This window comes from Crotalus tigris, unplaced genomic scaffold, assembly GCF_016545835.1.
Source record: "Crotalus tigris isolate CLP2741 ecotype Arizona unplaced genomic scaffold, ASM1654583v1 scf7180000024396.1518868, whole genome shotgun sequence".
Lineage (NCBI taxonomy): Eukaryota > Metazoa > Chordata > Lepidosauria > Squamata > Viperidae > Crotalus > Crotalus tigris.
Window position 1 is genome coordinate 553,866 of NW_024100564.1, and position 23,437 is coordinate 577,302.

Here is a 23,437-nt window from a genome sequence, read left to right on the forward strand (position 1 = left end):
TACTGTTCCCCAATTCCTTGTTACTGGCCATGCTGGCCTGGGCTCAGAGAAGCTAAAGTCTGAATTAGTTAGATAATGTATCCTTCATATACAACATTTATTCCATGTTTAACCATAGCATCATAAATAAAATTATAATACTGTAACTTTATTTTCAATTCTTATTAAATAGAAAGTACAGCAGAGAATCTGCCTTTTTCACCTATATACTGGGTTAATGTACTTCATTATACTTCCAGAATACCATTCCTGATCAGCTGCCAACAGCAAAGATATTCATATCAACATCTATTTGATGATTATATGCCCCCAACAAAAAAAGATCTAGATATTTGAAAATAATTGCTAATATTTATTTTTCTAATATATATAAAATGAAGCTTTCTTTTATTTGAAATATATTCTGTTCAGAGTCCTGAGAAAAATTAAGATTGGTTAGTTGCCTTATTTGCAATCTAAATCATTTTGAAATCATCAATAGGACTGGGATGCAGGTACATGTTGATCATAACTATAAAAATATAATGTTTATAGTGGGTAGAAGTGATCAATCTTGATCCAAAAAGTTCTGGGTTTTGTTTTTGTTATTTCATTAATCAAATTTCTAGGTCACCTAAACTCCAATGATGCTAAGCTGCTTAATATATACAAACAATAAAATAAAAAGATAGTACTCAAAATTAGTATCATTAAGAGGGAACACCAATCAATTCTGAAAGATAAAGTCAGCAGAGATTAAAACAGAAAAAAAGCTCTGCGTACCTTAACCCAAGACCTGGGGGAAGAGCCATGTTTTCAGTGCTCTTTGAAAGGCCAGTTGGGTGGGGATCATGGAAATTTGGGGAGGGATGTTATTTCAGAGGGAAGATGCCATGGCAGTGAAGCCCTGCTTCCTTGGCTCCTATTAATGGGATCCAGAAAGAACCAGCTGTCAAATCTTACAGGACAGTCAGAAACCAGAGCAGTCAAATAACTAGGCCCACATAAGGGCTTTAGAAGTGAGAGCCCCATTACACATTACATTTGTTCAATCATCCGTTGACCCAAACATGAGTGACTATATATATATTCTCTTTTTTCACGTAGTTATAGCTCACACTGGCTCTTACACTTGGTTTTTATATATATAATGGTAAGAATATAATGAGTACTATTTTGTATACATATATATTCAACTCTGCTAAAGGGATATGATCTGAGTGTGTAGCCTTTGTTCATTACCTTAGTACCAATTGCTATTGCCTGTGTTTTTCTTCCAGTCTTCCAGTCGTCGATTGAGATACCTGGCACAACAAGACAAACCTACAACTGCTGTCTCTCCTTCCTTAACTTCCAATCTTTATTCAAGTTCTCACATGCCCAAAACAAATCGATGTGCATCTTCTGATTCATTGAGCTCAGCAGATTACCAAAGCACATCAGCTGGCAACATGGAGAAAAATGGTATTTACTTATTATGTTGCTATACTTTATAACTATTTGAATCTGTGTCTATATGAAAGACATATTAAATATATCAGCCCGTCAGCATCACATACACATACACACTCACACACAAACACATACACTCAGAGAGAAAGGGGGGGGAGGGAGGGAGGATACCTTTCTTCAAGTAGTTTTATTACAATTATTTGGGGCCAATCTTGTACCTTTTCTTTGGGAAGAATAGTAATTCTCCCTTTCTCTTTTTGAATCAGTAATCACTTGCAATATTTGAATCCATTATAGGTTTTGAGTTATGATGGCAACTTGGCCGAAATTTCTATTGCTAAGCCATGCGGTCATAAAGCTTAATGTCATGTGATCACATTGCTTAGCAACCCCTTCAGTACACATTGCTATTGGTCACTCATCAAGTATATCCTTGCAACTACCTGCTGCCTTCCAACAACCAAGGTCGGTGGGGGAGCCAGCAGGAAGTTGCATGTCCCGAGAGGCTTGCAAGCAGGCCAGCAGGCAGGTAAGTGACAGTCAGGTGGGGCAGGGAACAAAGAGTGCATAGGTGGTGGAGAGATGCGGCACTAGTACGTTAGGGCTTGGAGTGGCTGTTGCCAGATGGGAGAAAGTATGCAAGTGTGCATAAATGATCAAGGGAGTGTGGCACAAGCACGGTGAGATGTGCGTGGGTGGGAGAACTGACCCAAGCCACTGGCAATCTTCCTGTCAGCATCCTCATTGACTTTGCTTCTGGGAAGCCAGCAGGAAAAGATGCAAATCACACTTGCAGAACAAATGGTTATTAACTGAGGACTACCTCTACTAGATAGACTCACTGGTTTGGTGTTAAACATTTAGATATATTTTGGTATAGATTGGTAGATGATAAGGCTGAAAAAAATCCCTCTGTATGAATACTATCTTGCCTTATTTTGAAAATGGTGGCACGGTTGAATAAATTACTATTTTTAGCTAAAGCTATGTTTCTTTTAAAAGAATACGAAGGTCAGGACCTGGATGACAGAACTTCAAACAAGCAGTCAGTAAGAGAGAGAAGGCGACCAAAAGAAAGACGGAGAGGCACTGGAATCTCTTTCTTTACAAAGGATGTAGGTATTGTCATTCATAAGTGAAACCAAAGAATGAAAGATTAAATTCTAATCCACTGGTATGGATAGAGCAGGGGTAGGCAACCTCGGCTGTTTTATGACTCGTGGACTTCAATTCCCAGAATTCCTGAGTCAGCATAGCTGAAGTCCATGAGTCATAAAAGAGCCGAGGTTGCCTACCCCTGGATTAGAGGAATAGACCTATACCCCTACCTAATTGTTAAGGACATAGGGCATTATGTAATTCTAAAATGAAAACAAAAGACCTTCAGTGTATTTAAGCGAAACTATAATTGTCATACTGTTTATAAAGTTAAATTATTCTAAAGGTGGGAATAACATTGATTAAAAAACAATAACATGTAAACAATAGCTTACTGTATACAACCCTAATTAAAATAATAATGTAGTACTGTTGAATGCATGCTTAAGTAATTAATTGATTCACAATAGCTTCAATAGTATTTCGCTGCAAATTAGTCTGTCAAACTTTTAAATGTTGCAGTCAGGTATGTGCACCGTTTTGCCCATCATCTTATCTAGAATATAGCTAAATCATAGTTCCTTAGCTGAACTACTGGATGTAATGCTCAGATTCTTTGCAATCTCCAGCACACTTTTGGAAAGTTACTGAAACTCAAGATCAATTTTGAAATTTATCCAGCTGGTTTAGAAGCCCATGAACTTCTTAACATGCTGTTGCACATCAATAACCACTAACAAGTCTCAGAAATCACAGTCATACAACTCACAGTGTGGAGAAATAGAAACATGTTAGAATGAAACTTATAGTGTTCCAAATGGGTAATGAAACACCCTGTTCAAATGGGTAATCTAACAAGACCTTGCATATTGATAGCATGCTTCTACTAAATTATGGTAAGAGATACAGAGATAAGGTATATCTAGCCACTTTGTTTCTAATATTCTTAGGAGAGCTTTTTCCAAAAATAGTTTTCATTATGTTTTAAACACATTTTGCAGTCAGCTAATTTGCAATTTAGTTGGAGATTCATGTTCAAACATTCAAATAATTTCAGGGCTTTAATTAATATTACTTACCAGAAGTTTTTCTGGTATTCTCTGGTATAGTATTCTCTAAATACTATAAAAATGAGTATTGTCTGCCTTGGTAGGTTTCTCTAAGTATGTTTTTCAGTTGGCTTATGAAGAAAACTGTCATTTATTTCAAACGTTTGTATGTTTATTTTGTAGGATGAAGAAATAGATGGTACTGAAGAAATAATGGAGGACAAGGTAAGCAAAGAGACATAGATAGATATTTGTTCATGAGCTGTTTCATGTCAAATTTTGGTTCCAAATCTGTTTTTTCAACTCATTTACATTTTAAAAGAAACAATTTGATTTTAAATCATTTCCAGTACATTTTGGACTATTTTTCTCTCCCTTGTAATAGGTATTCTCTTCTTACCCTTCTATAATAATGATGATAATCAGTGTTTTTATTTGTATTTCTCTAAACTATAGCTTACTAGCTAGATATATAATAATAAAAGGCAGGCTATAGGCGGAGTTGCTGAGATCATAAAAGCAAGGCAGAATATTTCGAACAAGACTTCACTGCTTATGAAAACAAATACAACATGTTTTATATTTTGCTCAGCCACTTATGGATGAATTGATTTATGATATAATTGGAATGGCCAAGCCATAAATCAGATTTATGCTTTTGCCAAAACCAGAAGTGGCAAAACAACAACAGTAGAATATAAAAAACATTTTATATATAAATTATTAAGAAATCCAATGTATAGAAAATAAGGTAGTTTTTCCTTTTTCATCCTGTGAAGTGATAGTTGAACTAAGAAAAATATCTAATAATCTTGACCAATAATCTCTAGACCAATATGTGATAGGTTTTTGGATGCTTTCTACAACATAAAGTGAGAAAACAATTTACAACAGATTTTTTATTTCTATAAAATTTTATCTAAGTTGATTAACAATGTGGAACAGTTAGACCACTCAGAAATTAGGCAAAACTTTGGTTCTTTTTTTCAGTTGGCTTTTTCAGCCTTTTTTTAGTCAAATCTGATTTACTGCATGACAGTGTAATATCTTTATATGTAATGACACATAGGCCAATTTGAAGAGTCTGCTTAAAAGATATATAATACCAATGATCAATATAGTAAAGGGAAAAACTGAAAACAGGCTACTGTTAACACACAAAACATTTGAGTAATAGGATAGTAAAATAATTTTTTTTTTGGACCATGGGAAAAAAACTGACAATATTAAGGATCGAAACTAATCAAAGAAAGACACACCTAGAACTAAGGAGAAATTTCCTGCCAGTTAGAACAATTGATCAGTGGAATTACTTGCCTCCAGAGGTTGTGAGTGCTCCAACATCGCAGGTTTTTAAGAAGAGGTTGGACAATCATTTGTCTAAAATGGTATAGGGTTTCCTGCTTGAGGCAGGGGTTTGGACTAGATGACCTCCAAGGTCCCTTCCAACTCTGTTATTCTGTTATAGATTGTTTTAAGACTATACAGTAACTTGAACTTTTTATTCAGTTCTTTTGTATTTTTATATTAGACATAAACTCTGAGAGAATTCAGAATAATTTTAATCAAATATGAGATTTTGAAAATTTATATTAAATATAGAAATATTTCAAACTCATACTATAAATGCAGAAGAAGCACACTTTACTGTTAGTTTTCTTAATGTGATTTATCTGTAAGTTGCAATGGTCTTTATTGTTTTTAATAATGCTTTATTCTATTCCAGTTTTTTTTCTCCCTACTGTAATTGTCTGTAAAGAAAATCATTTAGTCATGGCTAGCATATCTAATTTTTTAAATACTGAGCATAAATCCAGTAGTGTTTGAGACATTGAATTACTACCTGAAACTACTAATATCCAGAGCACTAAAACTATGGAAAATGTGTTTGATTCAGGAGCATAGAAAAACATATCTATGAGTATTATACAGTAGAACATTCATTCACAGTAGGCAGGCTTATTGCAATGAGCATGAGGTTAGGTTACACAATGTTGGAAACTAGTTATATGAAATAGTCTTTATCAGTGAGTATGTGAAAGTGGGAATCTTCTATCGCATTTGTTATTTATTTCTGAGGGAGTTTTGATTTAAGGAGGAATGTCCATTGTAATCGTTTTGCATCCTGAGTGAATGTTGGTATGCTGCATATATTTGTGTTCTGAGTTGTAGGTAACAATATATTAACTTGCAAGTTTGTATCTAATTTAGAGATCATAGTTTGCATAGAGTATCATGATTAGGTATAGGGCAAAACCAGACCTTTATTGCACTTTTGGCTTACCAAAACTGTATGTCCTTAACTATTAACAGAAAATTCTGCATGTGTAGGAGTACAATGGACTTGAAATCGAGTTACCAAATGTTATAAAGTAAGCAGTATTTGACTGAATTAAACATGTATAAGAATAAATGGAATATGCAGAGTGGTTTAGAATGGAAAACCAGTGTATGCAGTGATATGTAGACATTGTGAAGAAAGATGGAAAGCAAAGCAAAGTTTGCAAAGTAGAATATTTGCTGTTTGTATAAACTAGTTTTAGCTGTGTATGGTTGTCTTTTTCTTATTTGATACTTTTAATTTATTTAACTTACTATTTCTTATTCTTTTTCCACATTCTGCATACATAACTTACGTCAAAAGGGAATTGCGTAAATGGTATGCAGTGTTGTTCTTTCCTTGGAGAAAGAAAATTACACTTCCATTTTTGCTAAAGAGCCCTGCTTAAATCCTTCTAATTCTCAATCATAGGGCTATTTCTGCTGATCTGTGTGGTATCTGTTTCTCATTTCTTTGCTTTATTATCAGAAACTTCGTTGCTCTTAAGAGCAATGACTTTATTAGGCTTATGTTCTCCTTTCTATTTTCTGGGATATTGACTACCTAATATGGTGAGGTATGCCCCTGTCAGAAGCTATTGCATGTTTACTTAGTAGTTGCATTTAGATGAATTTCTTGTAGCTGATTGGGAAGAAGGGCTATTTAAATAGTAATGTATTATACTTTTAACTGCTTCAGTGAATGTGTGGATTCTGATGCCTGCCTTCCTTCCTTCCTTCCTTCCTTCCTTCCTTCCTTCCTTCCTTCCTTCCTTCCTTCCTTCCTTCCTTCCTTCCTTCTTTCTTTCTTTCTTTCTTTCTTTCTTTTCTCATGCATGTTTTATTTCCTAGAACAATGCAGTGATACTGGGTAACTTTCACATCCCTAGAAGGTAGAGTGAAGATAATTTTAGGTAGCTAAGATAAAACAATTATTGAATTATGAATGGTCATGGGAAGAGGTTTCTAATATATCAGCTTTATAATCAGAAATTATCTGTGGCATTAACATGTTATTGAAAGTTTTTTTTGCAAATATTTTTTTCTGTAATATACACTATTTGCAGGATATCAGAATAAAGTCACCAACTGATTGTCAAAGCCTACTTTGCACTTTACTCCCTACAACCAAACTACAGGCTTGCCTAGGAAAATCTGCTGCAATTTTTATAAAGTTCCCATAGTCTACTCTTGAGCTTTGTTACTTGTTTTGCTACGCAAGCCTACAGTGAGCATTTCTAGTACTGCAAATCCATGTGATATTAGAAGTAAAAAAATAAGTATTAGAAGTAAGTAGTATATTTATTTTTATTACTTGAAGACAGCAAAGTCCATATTCTGGACAGAGAGGACCACTGGTTTGAAAGAGGGGTCAAAGAGGCCATTTACATTAAAATTGAACAGCCCTACGTCAACAGAGAGGGAGGGATATAACACCACCTATCTCCTGTCTACAACACAGTCCTTTCGCAGTCCCATTTCACTGTGATTCAGGTGACCTAAGGGTAGAGATAAACCCCCAAGTGGGCTCAACAAATCTCAGAGTTAATGACTGACCTTCAAAGTGCTAATAACCAGATAACTGCTAAGGAATATAAATCCTTCCATAGCCCTTCCCCCCCCCCATTCAACCAGAACTTGAAGAAGCTTCTTGAATGAGAAACGAAATGTTTTCAAGGAACAAAAACGAAGAAAGTTCAGTTGCCTTTTGAAAAGCACTTAGGGGATTTCTATCACTTGTTCAATGGGAGGCGGGGGGGGGGGAATGAGATTGTAATCCTGCAGTTTGAGAACCCTGTATTAACAGCACTCATCAGAGCTATATGAGAGCAATTTTATGCATGGCCATTCAGGATGTTGGGGACATTCTTATTTAATTAAACATTAAACATATTTAATGTTAAAATATTATGTCAGCTAACATTTAATTTTGAAAGATAATTATAAAGAAAATGATATTTGATTAATTGTGCTTGAAGTTTCTATAATTTCAAAAGGTATAATACAATAGTAAAAATTGCTTATACAAAATAAAATTCTTCTATATATTTATATAACCAAATCTTTGTTCGTGATGGTTTTATAGGATTTAAAAAACAAATGAATGGGAAGAGGGGAAAAGGTAATAATAGAAAAAGATAATTCCCGAAAGTAATTTTATTTTTCTTTTTTCTCAAATGATCAAGCTAATATTTCAGCCAAGTTTAATCCTTCTGTATTTGTTCCAGAGAAGTACTGACCACTTCAGAACATTTAATTATCTGAATCTCTGTGGTATGTTGTCTTCTTTGAAATGCTTCCCAAGCAAATCACCATCTTAAGAAACTGAGCTATGCTACCAATCTTTTGAAGAGTGATGTCAAAGATCTATTGCTTTGACTCTGTTATGGTTGTTATTATGTCAGAATCAAGTAAGATAAGTAAAGTCCACAGAAACTTCCATCTAATTCAGTACCCTTGTTTCAGAATGATGAAACTTTTATCCGAAGAGGGAGTTGAGAATAATTATTTAAAAAAAAAAAGTTTTTATCCTAAAGTTCTATTAAAATTTCTAAATAAAGTAGACCATCTTAATTTGCACTAGAAACTTATAAAATGAAATCAATGCATATGGATTTGATGACAAGCATTATTTATGAATTATAAAAAAGAATATTATGTTGTAATTGTATAACAAGAGCTGAAGTTAAGTTTTATTTATATCTGCTGTAGAAGTCAGAAGTCATTTTTCTGTGTATTTTTTCTATAATATTTTTATTGCATCTCTGCTATTTCTTTATTCTATCTAGTATTCCTCTGTCTTGACTTATTTCATGTTAGTTTTTTAATTTTTTTTACTTTTATTTTTTAAAATTAATAAAGTTATACAATGTTGCAGTAAAGTATATTGCATTTTATGATATTTGGGCCATGAAAATGTTACTTTTCTAAAGAGGAGATGGTCTGAATGAAGAATGCTAACCTGGTCTTTCAGATCTCCCAAGAGTGGATTCATTGCCACTCTAACTGCATCCATCCACTTCGCTATTGGTCATCCTTTCCTTTCCTTTCCTTTCCTTTCCCTTCCTTCCTTCCTTCCTTCCTTCCTTCCTTCCTTCCTTCCTTCCTTCCTTCCTTCCTTCCTTCCTTCCTTCCTTCTTCCTCGTGTCCCAGCATTAGAGCTTCTCTAAAGACCTAGGTCAGGGGTAGGCAACCCAAAACACTCAAAGAGCCACTTGGACCCGTTTCCCATCAAAAACAAAACACTGGGAGCCGCAAAACCCTTTTGATATCTAAAATGAAGATAACACTGCATATATCCTTTTTTACCTTTATTATAGGTGTGTGTATGTGTATGTGTATATGTGTATACACACACACACACACACACACACACACACACACACATATACACATTAAAAATAAAAGTAAAAATATGACTCTTGGGAATATCCATACTATTAAAACAATGATCACCAAGAGAATGCTTTAAGAGAATAAAATTAAATACACACACAGGTAAAAAAAGGATATATGCAGTGTTATCTTCATTTTAGATGTCAAAAGGGTCTCTCTCTCCCTCCCTCTCTATCTGCCCTTGGTCTGCCACTCCTCTTCCCCCCCCACTCTCTCTCTCCCTCTCTCTCTCTTTCTCTCTCTCTTTTTCTCCCCCCCCTCCTATCTGCTGCTCACCTGGCAAGCTTCAAGCTGTTGTCCAACAACCTCCGGGGTAGGCAACCTCGTCTCTTTTATGACTCATGGACTTCAACTCCCAGAATTCCTGAGTCAGCCTAGCTGGGCTAGCTAGCTCTCTCCTGCCCTTCCTGCTTCCTTTAGAGACGCAGCAAAGAGAGGAGCTCCACCCAGAAAGCTTTTCAGCTCCTCGGAGAACATTGTGAGTGCACTCTCTTTTACACACACACACACACACACACACACACACACACAGAGAGAGAGAGAGAGAGAGAGAGAGAGAGAGAGAGAGAGAGAGAGAGAGAAGCAGGGAAGTGCAATTGCCTCTCTCTGTCTCTGTCTCTCTCTGCAAAGGCAGAGGAGGCTGGGAGCCACAGGGGAAGGCTCAAAGAGCCGCATGCGGCTCCGGAGCCGCAGGTTGCCGACCTGTGACTAGGTCTTCACATACTGTAATGTGTCCAAAGAAGAGTAAATGTGTTTGTTTTCTTGATTGTCTATTATATTCTCAAGAGTTTTCTGCAACACCACGTTTAATGCTGTTTTTTGGCCTCGATAATTGACCTGCACGCTAAGTGCCTTTATAGAAAGGTATATTTAACTTTGACCAGCACCATTTTTCTAACAAATATAGCATAAAATGGAGTTTGGCAATGTCACCTAATTCTTGACTTGTTAAACAGCATCTGTTTTCTGTTTCAGATGTTACTGTGTCTCAAGTGACAAAAAAACCTACAAAAATTACTTTTGAATTTTAAATACTTTCAGTATACTATAGTTTTAAACTTATGGATTTTGCTATAAATGATAAAATGCTAATATACTAAATTATATAATAGTGTTTGAAGGAAAAGTGGGCTCTCTAGCATGCATATCTTGGCTTGAAGCCTAGAAAATGGCCTTCAAGTGGGAATGGATCTTCTTTCCTCATTTTTTTAGCCTATAGCTATTTTTGTTGCATGTACATACTGTTCTCTTTAGCCACTTATACAGTTTTTAAATGAAATTGTTTGTTTCTAAAATTTGCCTAAATGTGATTAAACTCCCAATGTGCCAAGGTTATGGCCTGTGGGGGATGAAAGAAAATTGTTCTTCCTGTGAATTTCTGCCTTTCTGTTTGTCTTCCTAACCAGAGTTATGGATAAACTAAATAAGACTTGAAACCTGTGGCTAACTTTGAAAAAAATGTTTTACAGTACTAATTAATACAGAAGGAATTTATGTGACCCTTATTTTGTGCAACAAACAGAAAAAAAGCTTGACTGCCAGTCAGTATATCAGTCTGGGAAGGCAAATGTCTGAATGGACATGTAAATTTCTGTGTTTAATTGCTGAAAGGGAGTTTTTGTGTCAGTCCCGTTAGGAGAACTTGAAGCTTGGTGTTAGAGCAGTTCATTGCAGTCAAACAATTTTGCTTATTTTCTTTTACAGGAAGTAGGTGCATTGTTTTTGCATCAGTTTAGCTCAGACTAGAGCCAATTTCTCTGTGCCTGACAACATAAAACCTTTTCACAGTATACAGTTTTTAGTATAAGGTAGAGAGTGCTTTTCAGTAGTAATTCCCATGCAGTGGAATACCATCCTCCCAGAATTGCATGCAATCCCTTTTGCAAGTCTCTGAAGAACTTCTGTTCTAATGAGTATTTAAAGAATTAACTACCAGCCGGTTCTGGGAGTTTCTTTTGTTTCTACTTTACAACACCCAGAATAGATTGGGGTGGTTCATAAGTACTGCAAAAAACAAACAAAAAAACCCACATTCATTTGTTAGGTATGAACTTGTGAGTCATATGAAAGTTTTTCAAAAGCAGTAGTTCTCTGAAGTGATAAGATTCTGGAGGTTAGAGAAGATTAAACAGTAAGACTGAAAGTGGAGGTTGAAATGAAAAGTTGTAGTATGGAATGTTCCTATTCAAAATGCAAAAACAAGCAATACACTTTATTCGGATACTACATTCCTTCTTCTATTTTCTGGATAGGTTTTTTTTTTTAGCTATTCTCCCTCCCTTCAATAATCATACATCATGTCATGATCACAGACATAGTAACTCTTCCTTGAACTGTTGCACTTCCCTTCTCCTAACTTTGTTTCTAAAGACTTGTCAAATTTTGCAAACTGTAAACAGAGTTTACCTATATCTCATGCTTTGTTCAGACTGTGTCACTTTGACTATTAATGACTCTTCAGTTGAAATACCAAGTGGTTTTTTATTGGAAATTATTGCATAATTTCTTAAGATCATTTTTGATTATTTATCTCCTCTCACCTCCTAATGACTTTGACTTGCTATAACCTCCCCATTACAAGACCCATCACAAGCCTCTTATTTGACACCCACACCCACACCTGAAGCCCTTATAAACAGTAGAACACTGACACTGACAATCTCCTAAACTCCACTGAAGATGTTATCTAGCCTGATAATGAAATGTTTGGAAACCAACCCACAAGCTCGGAAATAAACCTTCACCCTCATTTATTTATCTGTCTACAGTATCTTATATCTCTCCTTTTATTCAGGAGCTCAAGGTGGCTACACAATAATTCTCCCCTCTCATTTCCCCCCTGATAGTTCTTTCAGTTAGGCTGATCTGAGAAAAGGGGACTGTCCCCAAGTTACCCAGTGAGCATTCACTGCTATGGGAGACAAAATTAAAGGAATCAAAGGCCAGTATGGACTTTGTGTATTGGAAATATAGTAGGAAATAGAGATAATGTTTTTTAGTGTAATGGTGCATTTTAAGCTGGGTGGATGGGATTCATTTTGGTAGAGATAGCTAAAGTGATTTGTTTGTGTTCATGGATGAAACTATTTAGCTTGGCAATGGGAAAACCCAGATTCAGTATCTTAAGTATACATGAGCTCTATTTAGGTATTATGAAATCCACAGTGCTCACTAGGTGAAAGTTTGAGGCTGCTCTTTGCTGCCTCCCAAATAACAGCATTTTGTATAAATATCTGCAGAATAATTTCATGCAAGACAGCTCCCAAAGGTTTTGTACTATCTGCATATTGTGGAAGTAGAATTGTAAAGCTACCCTAAACTGCTTTCTGTTGATTTTCCTTCCATCACACATACTAGCCACATAAAAGAAAAGGGAGCAATCACTGTCTCATGCTTGCTTCTGTTGTGCTTCTTAATGTTGTAAGCACTGATACTCTTAATTTTTCTGAAACTCAGAAAGCATTCCTCAAAAGACTATATATTGAATATTGTGAGTTCTGACGCTGACTACATTCTCAATATTGAGGTTTTTAAAAACTCTTCTTTATTGAGAAGTAAATGGTTAAATTTTTTGTTTCATATTAAAATCTAAGCAGCAGAATACCCAGTTTTCTTTAGTAACTTACCATTTTTTTTTCTTTTCAACATTGCTGCTTAATTCTTAATCAGCGACAGAGATGAGCAATAGGTAAGAGAAAACAGTTTTAGACTCCTTGATCTTCCCTCTAGTCCAGACATGTCAAACACAAGGCGCGCGGGCCGGATCCAGCCTGGGGAAGGCCCAGATTTGGCCCCCTGGGGCTGTCTCAGAAATAGCAAGGGACCGGCCCCCGCTGCCCCAGCCCTGGCCCACCCCAACCAACTGGGTGCCCTGATGCACAGGAGACGGCAAGTGCTCAGCAGCAGCTGCAGCTCATTTGCCGCAGCCCACCTCGCACCTCCCAGCCTAGCTGCATCATGCCCAGCCATGCCCCACTTTGCTGGGCTTCTCCTCATGTGGCTCTGCTTTGTCACATTGCGCCACACCTTTCCACGCTTGGGCCATGGCATTCTGTAAGCCTAGCACCCTAGGGCAGGCCCAGCCTGTGGGATGAAAGGCGCGGAGATATGATTACACGGTGGCAAAAGCTGCGCATTGGCCGGCTCCCAGTCACCCTCTCCGCCGGAGAGAGGAATGCAGCATTCGTGCAGAGCCACAGCCTGGAACTGCCTGCGGCTGGCAACGTGAAACTCTGTGGTGGCTAGAGAGAAAGGGTGAGAAGAAGGAGAAAACAGGAAGGGTTTCCTCTCTCTCTCTCTCTCTCTCTCTCTCTCTCTCTCTCTCTCTCTCTCTCTCTCTCTGTGTGTGTGTGTGTGTGTGTGTGTGTGTGTGTGTGTATGAGAGAGAGAGAGAGCGCCAGGAGGGGAAGAGGAGGAGGAGAAAGCCGAGGTGTTACAATAAATGGCTGGCTAGAAATGCAATGCCTTATTGTCTCTGTAGTATGTGCCTAGGAGGCAATAGGTCTGTGGGATTTAGATGTATGTAAACATTTGTTTCTTCTGCCTAATTTATTAAATCAACATCTAATTTGAAATTAAAAGTTTCTGAGAAATCCAGAGTGGTTTACAAGAAATCTTTCAAAGACAACTATTGTAAAGCATCACTAGCACTGCTTAAAACAATACTAAAAGTGTGTATTTTAAGAAAGAAAAATATTAGTAGTAATTTATTTAGTGCTGTTTGACCATAAAATGTGTTGTTATTCTACATATGCCTGGCTGAACAGTGTGTTTAGAATTACCTCTAAAAGGGTGAGGGATGCACTGTTCATATTTTCCTTGGGAGAAAGTTCTATAATTGGGGTTCTGTCTCTGAGAAGGCTCTGCTCATGGCCACTGTTTTATAAACCAAACCAGGGGGACCATCTGGTCTAAATGGATGGTAAACATAGATAATTAGGGGGCTGGAGGCTAAAACATATGACAAATATTTGTGGGTATGTCTAGCTTAGTGAAAAGGACTGGGGGTGGTGACATAATAGCAGTGTTCCAATATTTGATGGGCTGTCACAGAGAAGAAGGGGTCAACCTATTTTCCAAAGCATCAGAAGGCAATAATAGATGGAAACTAATCAAGAAGAAAACCAGCCTAGAACTAAGGACTTGTGGAAGCAACTAACCAGTGAAAAGGCTTGCCTTCAGAAGTTGTGGATGCTCCATCACTGGAGGCTTTTAAGTAGAGATTGGATATTCCATTGTCTGCAATGGTATAGGGGCTTGGACTAAAGACCTCAAAGGTCTCTTCCAATTCTTTTTCTTTGAGAGAAGTGCTGCCAACCTCTCCCCCTCCTCTCATCCCTTCCTGGGCACAGAGAGAAGGAGGGAGGGAGGGAGGGAGGGAGGGAAGGAAGGAAGGAAGGAGGGGAGGGAAACAGGAAGAAAGAAAGGGAAGGAAGGAGATGGGAATGAAAAGGAGGGAGGCAGGAAAGGAGGGGAGGGAGGAAAGAAGAGAAGGAAGGAAGGAAGGAAGGAAGGAAGGAAGGAAGGAAGGAAGGAAGGAAGGAAGGAAGGAAGGAAGGAAGGAGATTGGAATAATAGGGAGGGATGGAGGGTCTGAGGAAAGTCCTGCCTTAGCACTTGGCCACCAGAAGCCCTGTTGCCCTTTTGCCATCCCCTGGTGGTCTCCCATCCTATTTCTGAGGATGCTTTGGTTACAAAGTCAGGTCTCCTCGCAGGGAGAGGGAGTGGGCCTCCCTTTGACCCATGCACTTTGTCCTCCTGCAGCCACCATGAGCAATCTCCCAAGGAGAGGGAGCACAGCAGCAGCTTTGAGGAGGAGGTAAGCACAGGTGGGCGCCTCCTTGGGGAAGTGCGGCTAGGCTAGGCAGGGCTGTGGGATCCTGGTGCGGTGGGAACTCAAGGGCCGGGCTGGGTGCTTGACGTCCACTGCCCAGGGCTCCGGGCAGTCCGTGCCACTGTCCAGGGGCCCCGTGCACAGCCTGAGGCTCAGTGAGCTCCTCCAATGGACCATGCCCTGGCGCTCGCCCTAGTCTCACCCCATCTTCCGCTGGAGACCCTTGGATCTGCTCCAGTCCTGCCCAGGCCTGCACAGGTGCCCCTGATGTGAGTTACGTCAAGTTGGCCATTCCCCATCCAGTAGGCCATGCCTACCCGGTCCCCCAATGGCAACCACAATGCTGATGCAGCCCTCAATGAAATTAAGTTTGACACCCCTGCTCTAGTATGATGCACTGGGATATATAATTTAACTAACTGGAAGATAATTCTTTCCATGATTAAATCTTGGATAATTTCTGAATTAATTCGAGGCAAGCAAAGCATATAGACTATCTGTTATGGAATAGACTGCCGTATAAGATATTTGAAAACTAGCAAAATATAAGTTTCTTGAAGAAATTCTGCAGTTACTATAGCTAATATATTGAAATAAATTGTTAAGTATATTGTACCAGTATACAGTATTACATTTCTGGTTCCATTAATTTCTAATTACTAAACTAAACTAAAGGAATGATTCATCCTACTACAAACATTATCTTCAAAAGGTGGCTAATAAATGCTGGAAATGTAAAAATTAAATTTCATTTCTAATGAGAATGTTTTGAGAATGAAGAAAGGTCCTTATTAATGAGCAATGTATCTTACTGACAGCTCTCCTCTCCCTGCAGTGCTCTTGTTGAACTGAAGTATTGTTATTTGGTTTGAAGAAAATACCATTTTAGGGACTTGAATAACTGGAGCTGAAATATAAACCATAACTTTTTAAAAATGTTCTATTAATAGCCATTTTTAGAACAATGCTAAGATTGATCTTTTAGTGTGGCACTCCCATGGAAATTATTAAAATGGGAGGTTTATGAATGCTACTTACTGAGGCAGAATCAGTTGAACTAATTCTGAATTTGTAGCCAAGTGTCCTTTTTAATTCTTTTCTAAAGTTTTAAATTGGAATGTTTGTTTATCATTGGTAAGTTCAGGATCTTAAAACTGGCTCAACAAAACCTGAATTGTGTGATTTGTTTTCCCTTTAAATGCAAAGTTCTGCTTTCCCTTCCCACTCTGCTAAGTACCTCCTAGAAGAAGCTAAACTGCTGCTGATTATGAATAACTCTATTGTTCTGGGTATATTGACATAATATTTAAAAAGATTGTGCGTGTTTATAATTAGGAGATTATTAACCGGAGGGCTAAACTAGATTTCCTTCAAAATGGTGTTTCATACTCTCTTCATTGGCATCATAGGCTGCTTTTATTTGCTATCATTTGCCAAGCAAGTATGAAGGAAAAAGAAAAAAATCAGCAAATGTGCATTTAGATTTTTTTTTTTTTTGAGATATGGGACAATTACATGGATCCATAGAAATCAACCTTCACTAGCAAGTTTAGTGTAAACAGAAAATTGCATACTACGTTTCCTAAGAAAATGTCCTTCTTTATCTTTATTGTTGTCATTGGTCAGCATTATTTACATTTTTGTAACAAGTTTACAAGATTCAAATACATAGACAGTTTAACCGATTAACAAAAACAAAATGATTCTTACTACAAAACACTATAAATACAAGATGCAGAATACAAAAAAAAATATTTAAAATGGATTAATAAAATTATCAACCTACCTCATGAATAAAATATTACATTAATTTTACTAAGCTATTAAATGTGTTTGTGTGTGTGTGTGTGTGTGTGTGTGTGTGTGTGTGTGTATAATCTCCACACATAGGGAGAACCTTATTGTGGTTGATTAATGGTGGAATATAACAAAGGCCTTTAAAAAATGTAAAACAGTATAGAAAGCATAATAAAATTTTGTATAGTCACAAGACCTTAACATTAGAAATGGATTAAGCAGCATAAAGCAACAGCAGCCAAAATAAATTTTGTAATGTTTCTAGAGATGTTAACCTTCTAGTCTGGCAGTAAAAAATGAATAAACTCCTCATCAGAACAGGTGGTACTTCTGTTAGTAAGCAGAGTTATGAGGGAAGGGACATTGAAAAACATGTGAGGTAGAGTCTCAGTTTCTCCCACTGTCCTAGGGCAAGTTTGTACTGCCAAAAGGATATTGTTACTCCTCGTGTCCTGTCCAACAAAGCAGGAATAACAACCTCTTGTTCCTTATATCTTTGACTTATTCCTGAATAGCAGAAAATGTGACAATGGTGGTAATTGTTCTAATTTCTAACAGGCAAAAGTAAGATTTACTTGATTGTCATATACTTATTTTACATGCAATTTAATGATAATAAAGTCTTTTAAAATACTTGTGAAAATTTTAATTTGACATTTGTAATCTACTCGATTGACTCCAAACATGGTTAAATAAGAACCATAGAAAGCAGTAGGATGGAAATAAGTAATAGCTATCAAGTCTTATTATTTCATCAATCTTACTTTTAAATAATACTAAATCTGGATGTATCATGCAGAATTTGCTTGCTGCCACTGTGTTCTTAATTCTGGAAAACCAAGCTTATTGGGTTCACAAAGTGGGAGATTTCAAAATGTTTTCTTTTTAAAATAAGTGTGATGTTTATATGCATCTCTTAGTAAAGTGATGACATCCAAACTAATTTAGCAAATATATAACTGCTACTTAATTTAACAATACTTGTTCCTTACAGAGATAGAATTTAATATTGCCTATGTAAATCTGGTAATCTCTTTCAGTTAATAAATTTAAGACACTTTAATTCTCCACTCCTTGTACCTGACCTACCTAATGTTGATTCTAAACTGTTAAAAATCTTGTAAAAGCAGCAAGCTCTTCTTACAATTATATTAAACAATGGTTAGATTTTTAGACTGTACAAACTTGCTGAATTCTGCTGAGATGTCTACCTTGAAGCTTTCTGGGCTTCTGGAATGGATAGCTTACTTTCTCATACAAGTAGCAGTCCAAATCCCAAGTTGAAAGTGAATCTATGCCTTTGGCTTTCCTCCAGCATTCCTCACTGAGCAAGTAAGAATTTGGAATGTCAGAAAATAGCAAAAGGGGAGGGAAGACACAAGTGTGTGAAGGCGTTCCTGATTTGGAGGACGGAACAAAACACAGCTTCATCTGGATTGCCCTTTTCTGAAGCAGCATTCCTTCCTTATTTGTACTTTCTCACTGATGATGCAGCTCATTTCCAGCAATGAAGATCTGTCTCATACATGCTGTGGATTAAAAATGCTTTTCTTGGAACTCTCTTCCTAGCTGGACAAATTACCAGTCTTTAGGGTTTGTCATTTTTGTGATCAGATTTCTTTTGTTTGGTTATCTGAAAACATCCTGTCTTTGCTATATGGAAACTGTTCTTTAGCAAGAAATATTTTAGAAGATCTGAAGACTGATTTAGTTTTGAGGCTGACTCTGTATGATTACAGAAACTCTCTGGTTCTATCTTGCCATGATTAAAGAATTAATTTATGAAATACTGCTGACTGTAATATGTTTTTACAAACATTATCTGGATGCTTAGAAACTTAAAACTTTGAAGAATGGATAAAACACTGTAATTGTCAAACCAGTTTCTTCTTACTTTAGACATCACTAAACATCTTCAGCCAGAGACAGAGGAGTACTATCTTATTGCTACTGAACGTTGCCTTGCTACCACCCTGAATGGACCATGTCTTCCTTGTATACCAGGAATAAGGAGTATACTCGAAGCAAAAAGTCTCAATCTGATTCTCCCCCATCATCTCCTTCCCCGATTGCAAAGACATTCAGAGTAAGCAGTCACTTAATTTCTATATATTTATTTCAACTTCCTAAGGGCTTGTCTTAATTACACATTACATATCCTAAATGTAGTCTCGGTGCACAGTTCATTTCTGATCTTAATGTCTTGGAGTACAGTAAAGCCCTAACAAGGCTTTATAATAGAAGGAAACTTTAATGACTTGAAACCACTTAATTTTATCTGTAGTTACTGCTTCCTATTTCTTCATAAAGATCAGGAATTGCATTAGCTACATATTTTGTACCAGCACATACTTTTTTTACATAGAAATGAGACAAAACCTGAACAGCTTGTTAAACTGCTGTGTTTCTCAAGTCCAACATACTTAAATATTTCATTTTAAAGTTTGGTGTAATATTGATGGAATGATATGTATAAAATAGTCTGGATCTCTCACATAGCAATTGTCATTGTTCTGTTTCATATTATTTTTTCAAATGACAAACTTCAAATTTGCAAGTAGGCATTACAAAGAAACTTGACTCAGATTCTTCAGCCATTTTCTTTAATTGCTCCCTTTCTGTCTCAGAAGCTTAAAAAGAGAGAAGGTAATATTAGTTGATCAAAACAGTACTCCTACTTTTTATCACTAGGGAGTACTGAACTATTTGAAATGTTTCTCTATAGCAATGGTCATTGCAAACTTCCCACAGATATGTAGTGTCCACATTGTCTTATTTGTAAAAGAAAAAAGTAGGAATTGGTGTATCAGATTAAAGAAATTTGCTGCGCCAAAAATGGGTCAAAGACTGCACTCCTTTAATCTTGGAATGTTATGAACTTTGTTCTTCACTAGGAGTGAATCAAGGGAGTTCTTGGATATGCTGAATCCCAGATCTTCTCATTTTCCCGAATGTGCCCTACAAATCTACTTTAGTGCTAAAGATGATGTGGGGATTTTTCTTTTCATACAGTACAATCACATTATGAAAATTTAAAAACAGTTTGAAAGAATCTAATAAAGGCAAACTAACACCTTATACTTATTTTATAATGCTGTGGCATATGTTTACATCTGTTTCTTTTGCAAATTTGATGGAAAATATGAATTACTTCCTTTAACTTCAAGTCATGAAGAATGTTTCTCTTGGCTGAGAATTTATCTCTGTAAAAAATATTACAATTATTGTTAATATTTTTTTTTAAGTTGTAAGATCACATGTTATTTTTGCTGTTGGTTACTGTTCTCAGGAATTCCTATCCCACTATTTCTATTACCGTATATTTATTACAGCTCCGCATTGCTTCTTTGTGCCTCATTAGTAATTTTCATTACCTGCATCCAGCTTTCTGAACTGACCTTGTATTTGTTTTCTCCTGCCTTCTTGTGTCTTATCCCTTTGCACTCAGTTCTCTTGCTATTGTTGTGATCTCTCTTCTCCTCTTCAGTAGCAATACTGAGAGTATTAATATCTTCCAGTTTGAAAAGCATTGAAGCCATGTAAAATGACCATATCTATACTCTCTATTCAGTTGATTGCTTAATGAGGCATTTTTCTTCTTTCAGTTAAGAGGCTCATCAACATTCATTGTTAAGGAAATAAATCAATCCTTTGTTACACCAAATGGTAAACAAGTTAAAAAGACACCCTTCATCTACATGCTTACCCTCTTTTGTTTTGTAGCTTTCTTGCTTCTCTTCTGTATAATTACAACATAGAATTGCTATGCCAATCCTATTTAGACATTTTAATTTTAAAATTAAATTGATTTGCATAATTGCAGAATAAAATAAATAAATACATAATAAATAAAATAAATAAACATAAAACAATCATAGTTTGGAAAATTGTGTAAAATAAACAGTACAGGTAGTACTGGCAAGAAACTAAAAATGAATGGCTTTGGTTTGGGGTTTTGGCCCCATGCTCTTTTTTACTCTTTTTGACTCCCCCAACACACAAATCAATTGACTATTTACCCTGCTGTTATTAATTATGTGTCATTATGTATCGACCCTTAGCAACTTTATAGATAGATTTCCTCCATAATGATCTATCCCTAATCTGGTCTTTCAGATCGTTTTAATGCTATTGTAACTGAATCCATCCAGCTTATTGCTTTTTGTCCTGTTCTTCTGTGTCCTTTCATTTTTCCCACCACTAGAGCCTTTTCCAGAGAGTTAAGTCTTTGAATAATGTATTCAAAGTAGAATAATTGGAGCCTGGTCATTTGTGCCTTCATGACATTTAACTTGATTTTATCTTTAGTTTTCCTTATGGATCTGTTTGTTTGCTTGAGTCATCTGAAGCTAATTGCTCTAAGACTATATTTTTGCAATGTATCTCCTCTTTTAAATGTTATGGGGTTGGTAGATGGGAAGACATTTATTTCAGCATTTTTGTTAGATTAGGGCCAGTGTAGATAGCAGCACCTAACTGAGTTTGGCTAATTATGAAAGCTGATTAATTATTCTGATTAATATTTAGATGTGGTACTACATGATAATTTTAGGAATATTAGTAAAACTAGAGTGTTGAAAAGAAACCTCTCAGAAAGCAATAGTAAGCCACTTCCATATTTTTGTCAAGCTCTGGAGCCTACAGCGGCACCAGACTAATAAAACAGGCTGATGCATTCTGGCAATCCAAAAATGGAACTATAAAAACTATAATGGCCATTCAAAACTATAGAATATTACTGTTTAAGATTTAGGCATAAGGGCAAACAAATAATGAGCAAATGACAGTATGGGAAGACGGCAGTTTGTGACAATTTAGCAGATTATTCAATTCAATGAGAGGCAAGGAATTAGGGAGCAATGTATTTGTTTCAGTAAGATGAAAGAGAAAAAGGTTCAAACAGAAGTTCAGAGAGTGGCAGTGGAATTTATTAATTTTACAGTGTTCAGGAAAAAAAGCAGACAACAAACTTACAGAGACATTTCACAACAAAAAACCCCAGAATTTTAGAGTTTTCATACCATAGAAAAATCCATAAAGAAACAAAGCCTAAAGTTTTACTGATACACATGAAATAAAGCAGTAAATCAAAATCTGTAACTCTGAGATCTAGGATTCAATTTAGTAGGTCTAAAGTGAAATAGCCTATCCCAGGTATCTAGTGAAGTCTTTTATGTTACAGAGAGAATTTAGATTTTTTTTTTCTTCAGATTTTTTATATAGAGTTCAATTGAGGCCTTTGTCATCACCTGGAAGGAATCTATGGCATCAGATTGTCCTGGTGATTGTCTCAGATCCTGGTAGGTATCCTGGTTTTCAGAGGGCCTATAGAGAATTAATCAAGAATGCCCTAACCCTAACCCAGACCAAAACAAGGACAATTAGTCCTTTCTTAACCATTTGTTCAGTGACCATTCAAAGCACTGAACAAATGGTATTTATGATTGGTCTTTGAAGTTATGCCTGTTGAATCATCTCTGTGTTCATATGATTAAAATTTGGGCGCTTGCAGGTGGATGTAAACTCCCTATACTGCCCCGCTCCCCCATCTCTGGCCTTTTAGCCACCCTATATTTTGACCTGCACCCTACACCTTGCATTCCACCATCTCTGCCTCCCTAACTGACCTTTGCCATCTTTATCTCACTGCTGACAAAGTGCACCCAGCAGCTGCTGAAAACATGTCCACCACATGGCCAACTGGTGCTTCAGCCTAGTGAGCCTTGTCAGCAAAGGGAGGAAAAAGATGGTGAAGGGCAGCTGGGGAAACAGCAATGGTCAAGTACAGGGTGGCTGGACTGGTAGAGAACAAGGGTGGCCAAACGAGCAGAGATGGGGAAAGAGATGGATGGTGGGAACCGAAACACTATAGGGCAGCACACAGTAGGGCAGAGCAGGAGAAACATGAAGTTCTCATCTAACAACCACAACCAGGAAATGACTACTGGAAATGCTGTTGCTAAATATAGTCACATTATGTTTTATTTAATGACTGCTTCACTTAGCAACAAATATTATAGTCCCAATTAAAGTTGTTAAGTGAGGACTGCCTGTAAGAACTTTTGTTGGAATCTTGCTTGTGGGAAAATGGGCAATGAAAAATGCTTATTATCCACTTTACTATGTCTTTAAGTGTCAGCCAGCAGACCCTTCTGTCTCAGAGAGAATTGGTAAGCAATTACAGATTCACTGTGAAGCTTTTCTCAACACTTGGTGAATAAAGTTGCTCTGTTTCACTCTTAAGTTTGAGTCCTATGGAGGTGACTGTAGCACCTATCTAGAATGAGTTCAAGCCTGTTAGTCTTGAAGAGGTGGACAGGGACTTTGAAGATATAGGTGCTCCCATATATATTAGATCCATGTCCCACATGGTTGATTGAGGCCTCCAAGAATCCACATGTGAGTGGGTCCAAGTGGTGGTAAATGCCTCTTGGAGGGGAGGAATGGTTCTTCTAGCTTTGGTGATATGCCCCTTCTTCAAGAGACCATTCTTGGATTCAGTTAATCTGGACAA

The 23,437-nt window shown here is 36.8% G+C and overlaps 1 protein-coding gene across 13 annotated transcripts in view; it reads left to right on the forward strand.

The window, feature by feature from the left end:
* PPP1R12B (protein phosphatase 1 regulatory subunit 12B) overlaps positions 1 to 23,437 on the forward strand; it is a 123,487-nt gene that overhangs the window by 60,950 nt on the left and 39,100 nt on the right. For 10 of the 13 annotated variants that reach the window (XM_039329406.1, XM_039329395.1, XM_039329398.1 and 7 more), the window contains 3 exons: positions 1,260 to 1,443; positions 2,434 to 2,546; positions 3,762 to 3,803. In XM_039329406.1, the coding sequence (XP_039185340.1) occupies positions 1,260 to 1,443; positions 2,434 to 2,546; positions 3,762 to 3,803 (339 nt within the window). Of the gene's footprint in view, positions 1 to 1,259; positions 1,444 to 2,433; positions 2,547 to 3,761; positions 3,804 to 18,238; positions 19,010 to 23,437 lie in introns of those variants that run through there. The other 3 variants (XR_005555029.1, XM_039329402.1, XM_039329405.1) reach the window with 3 other exon arrangements.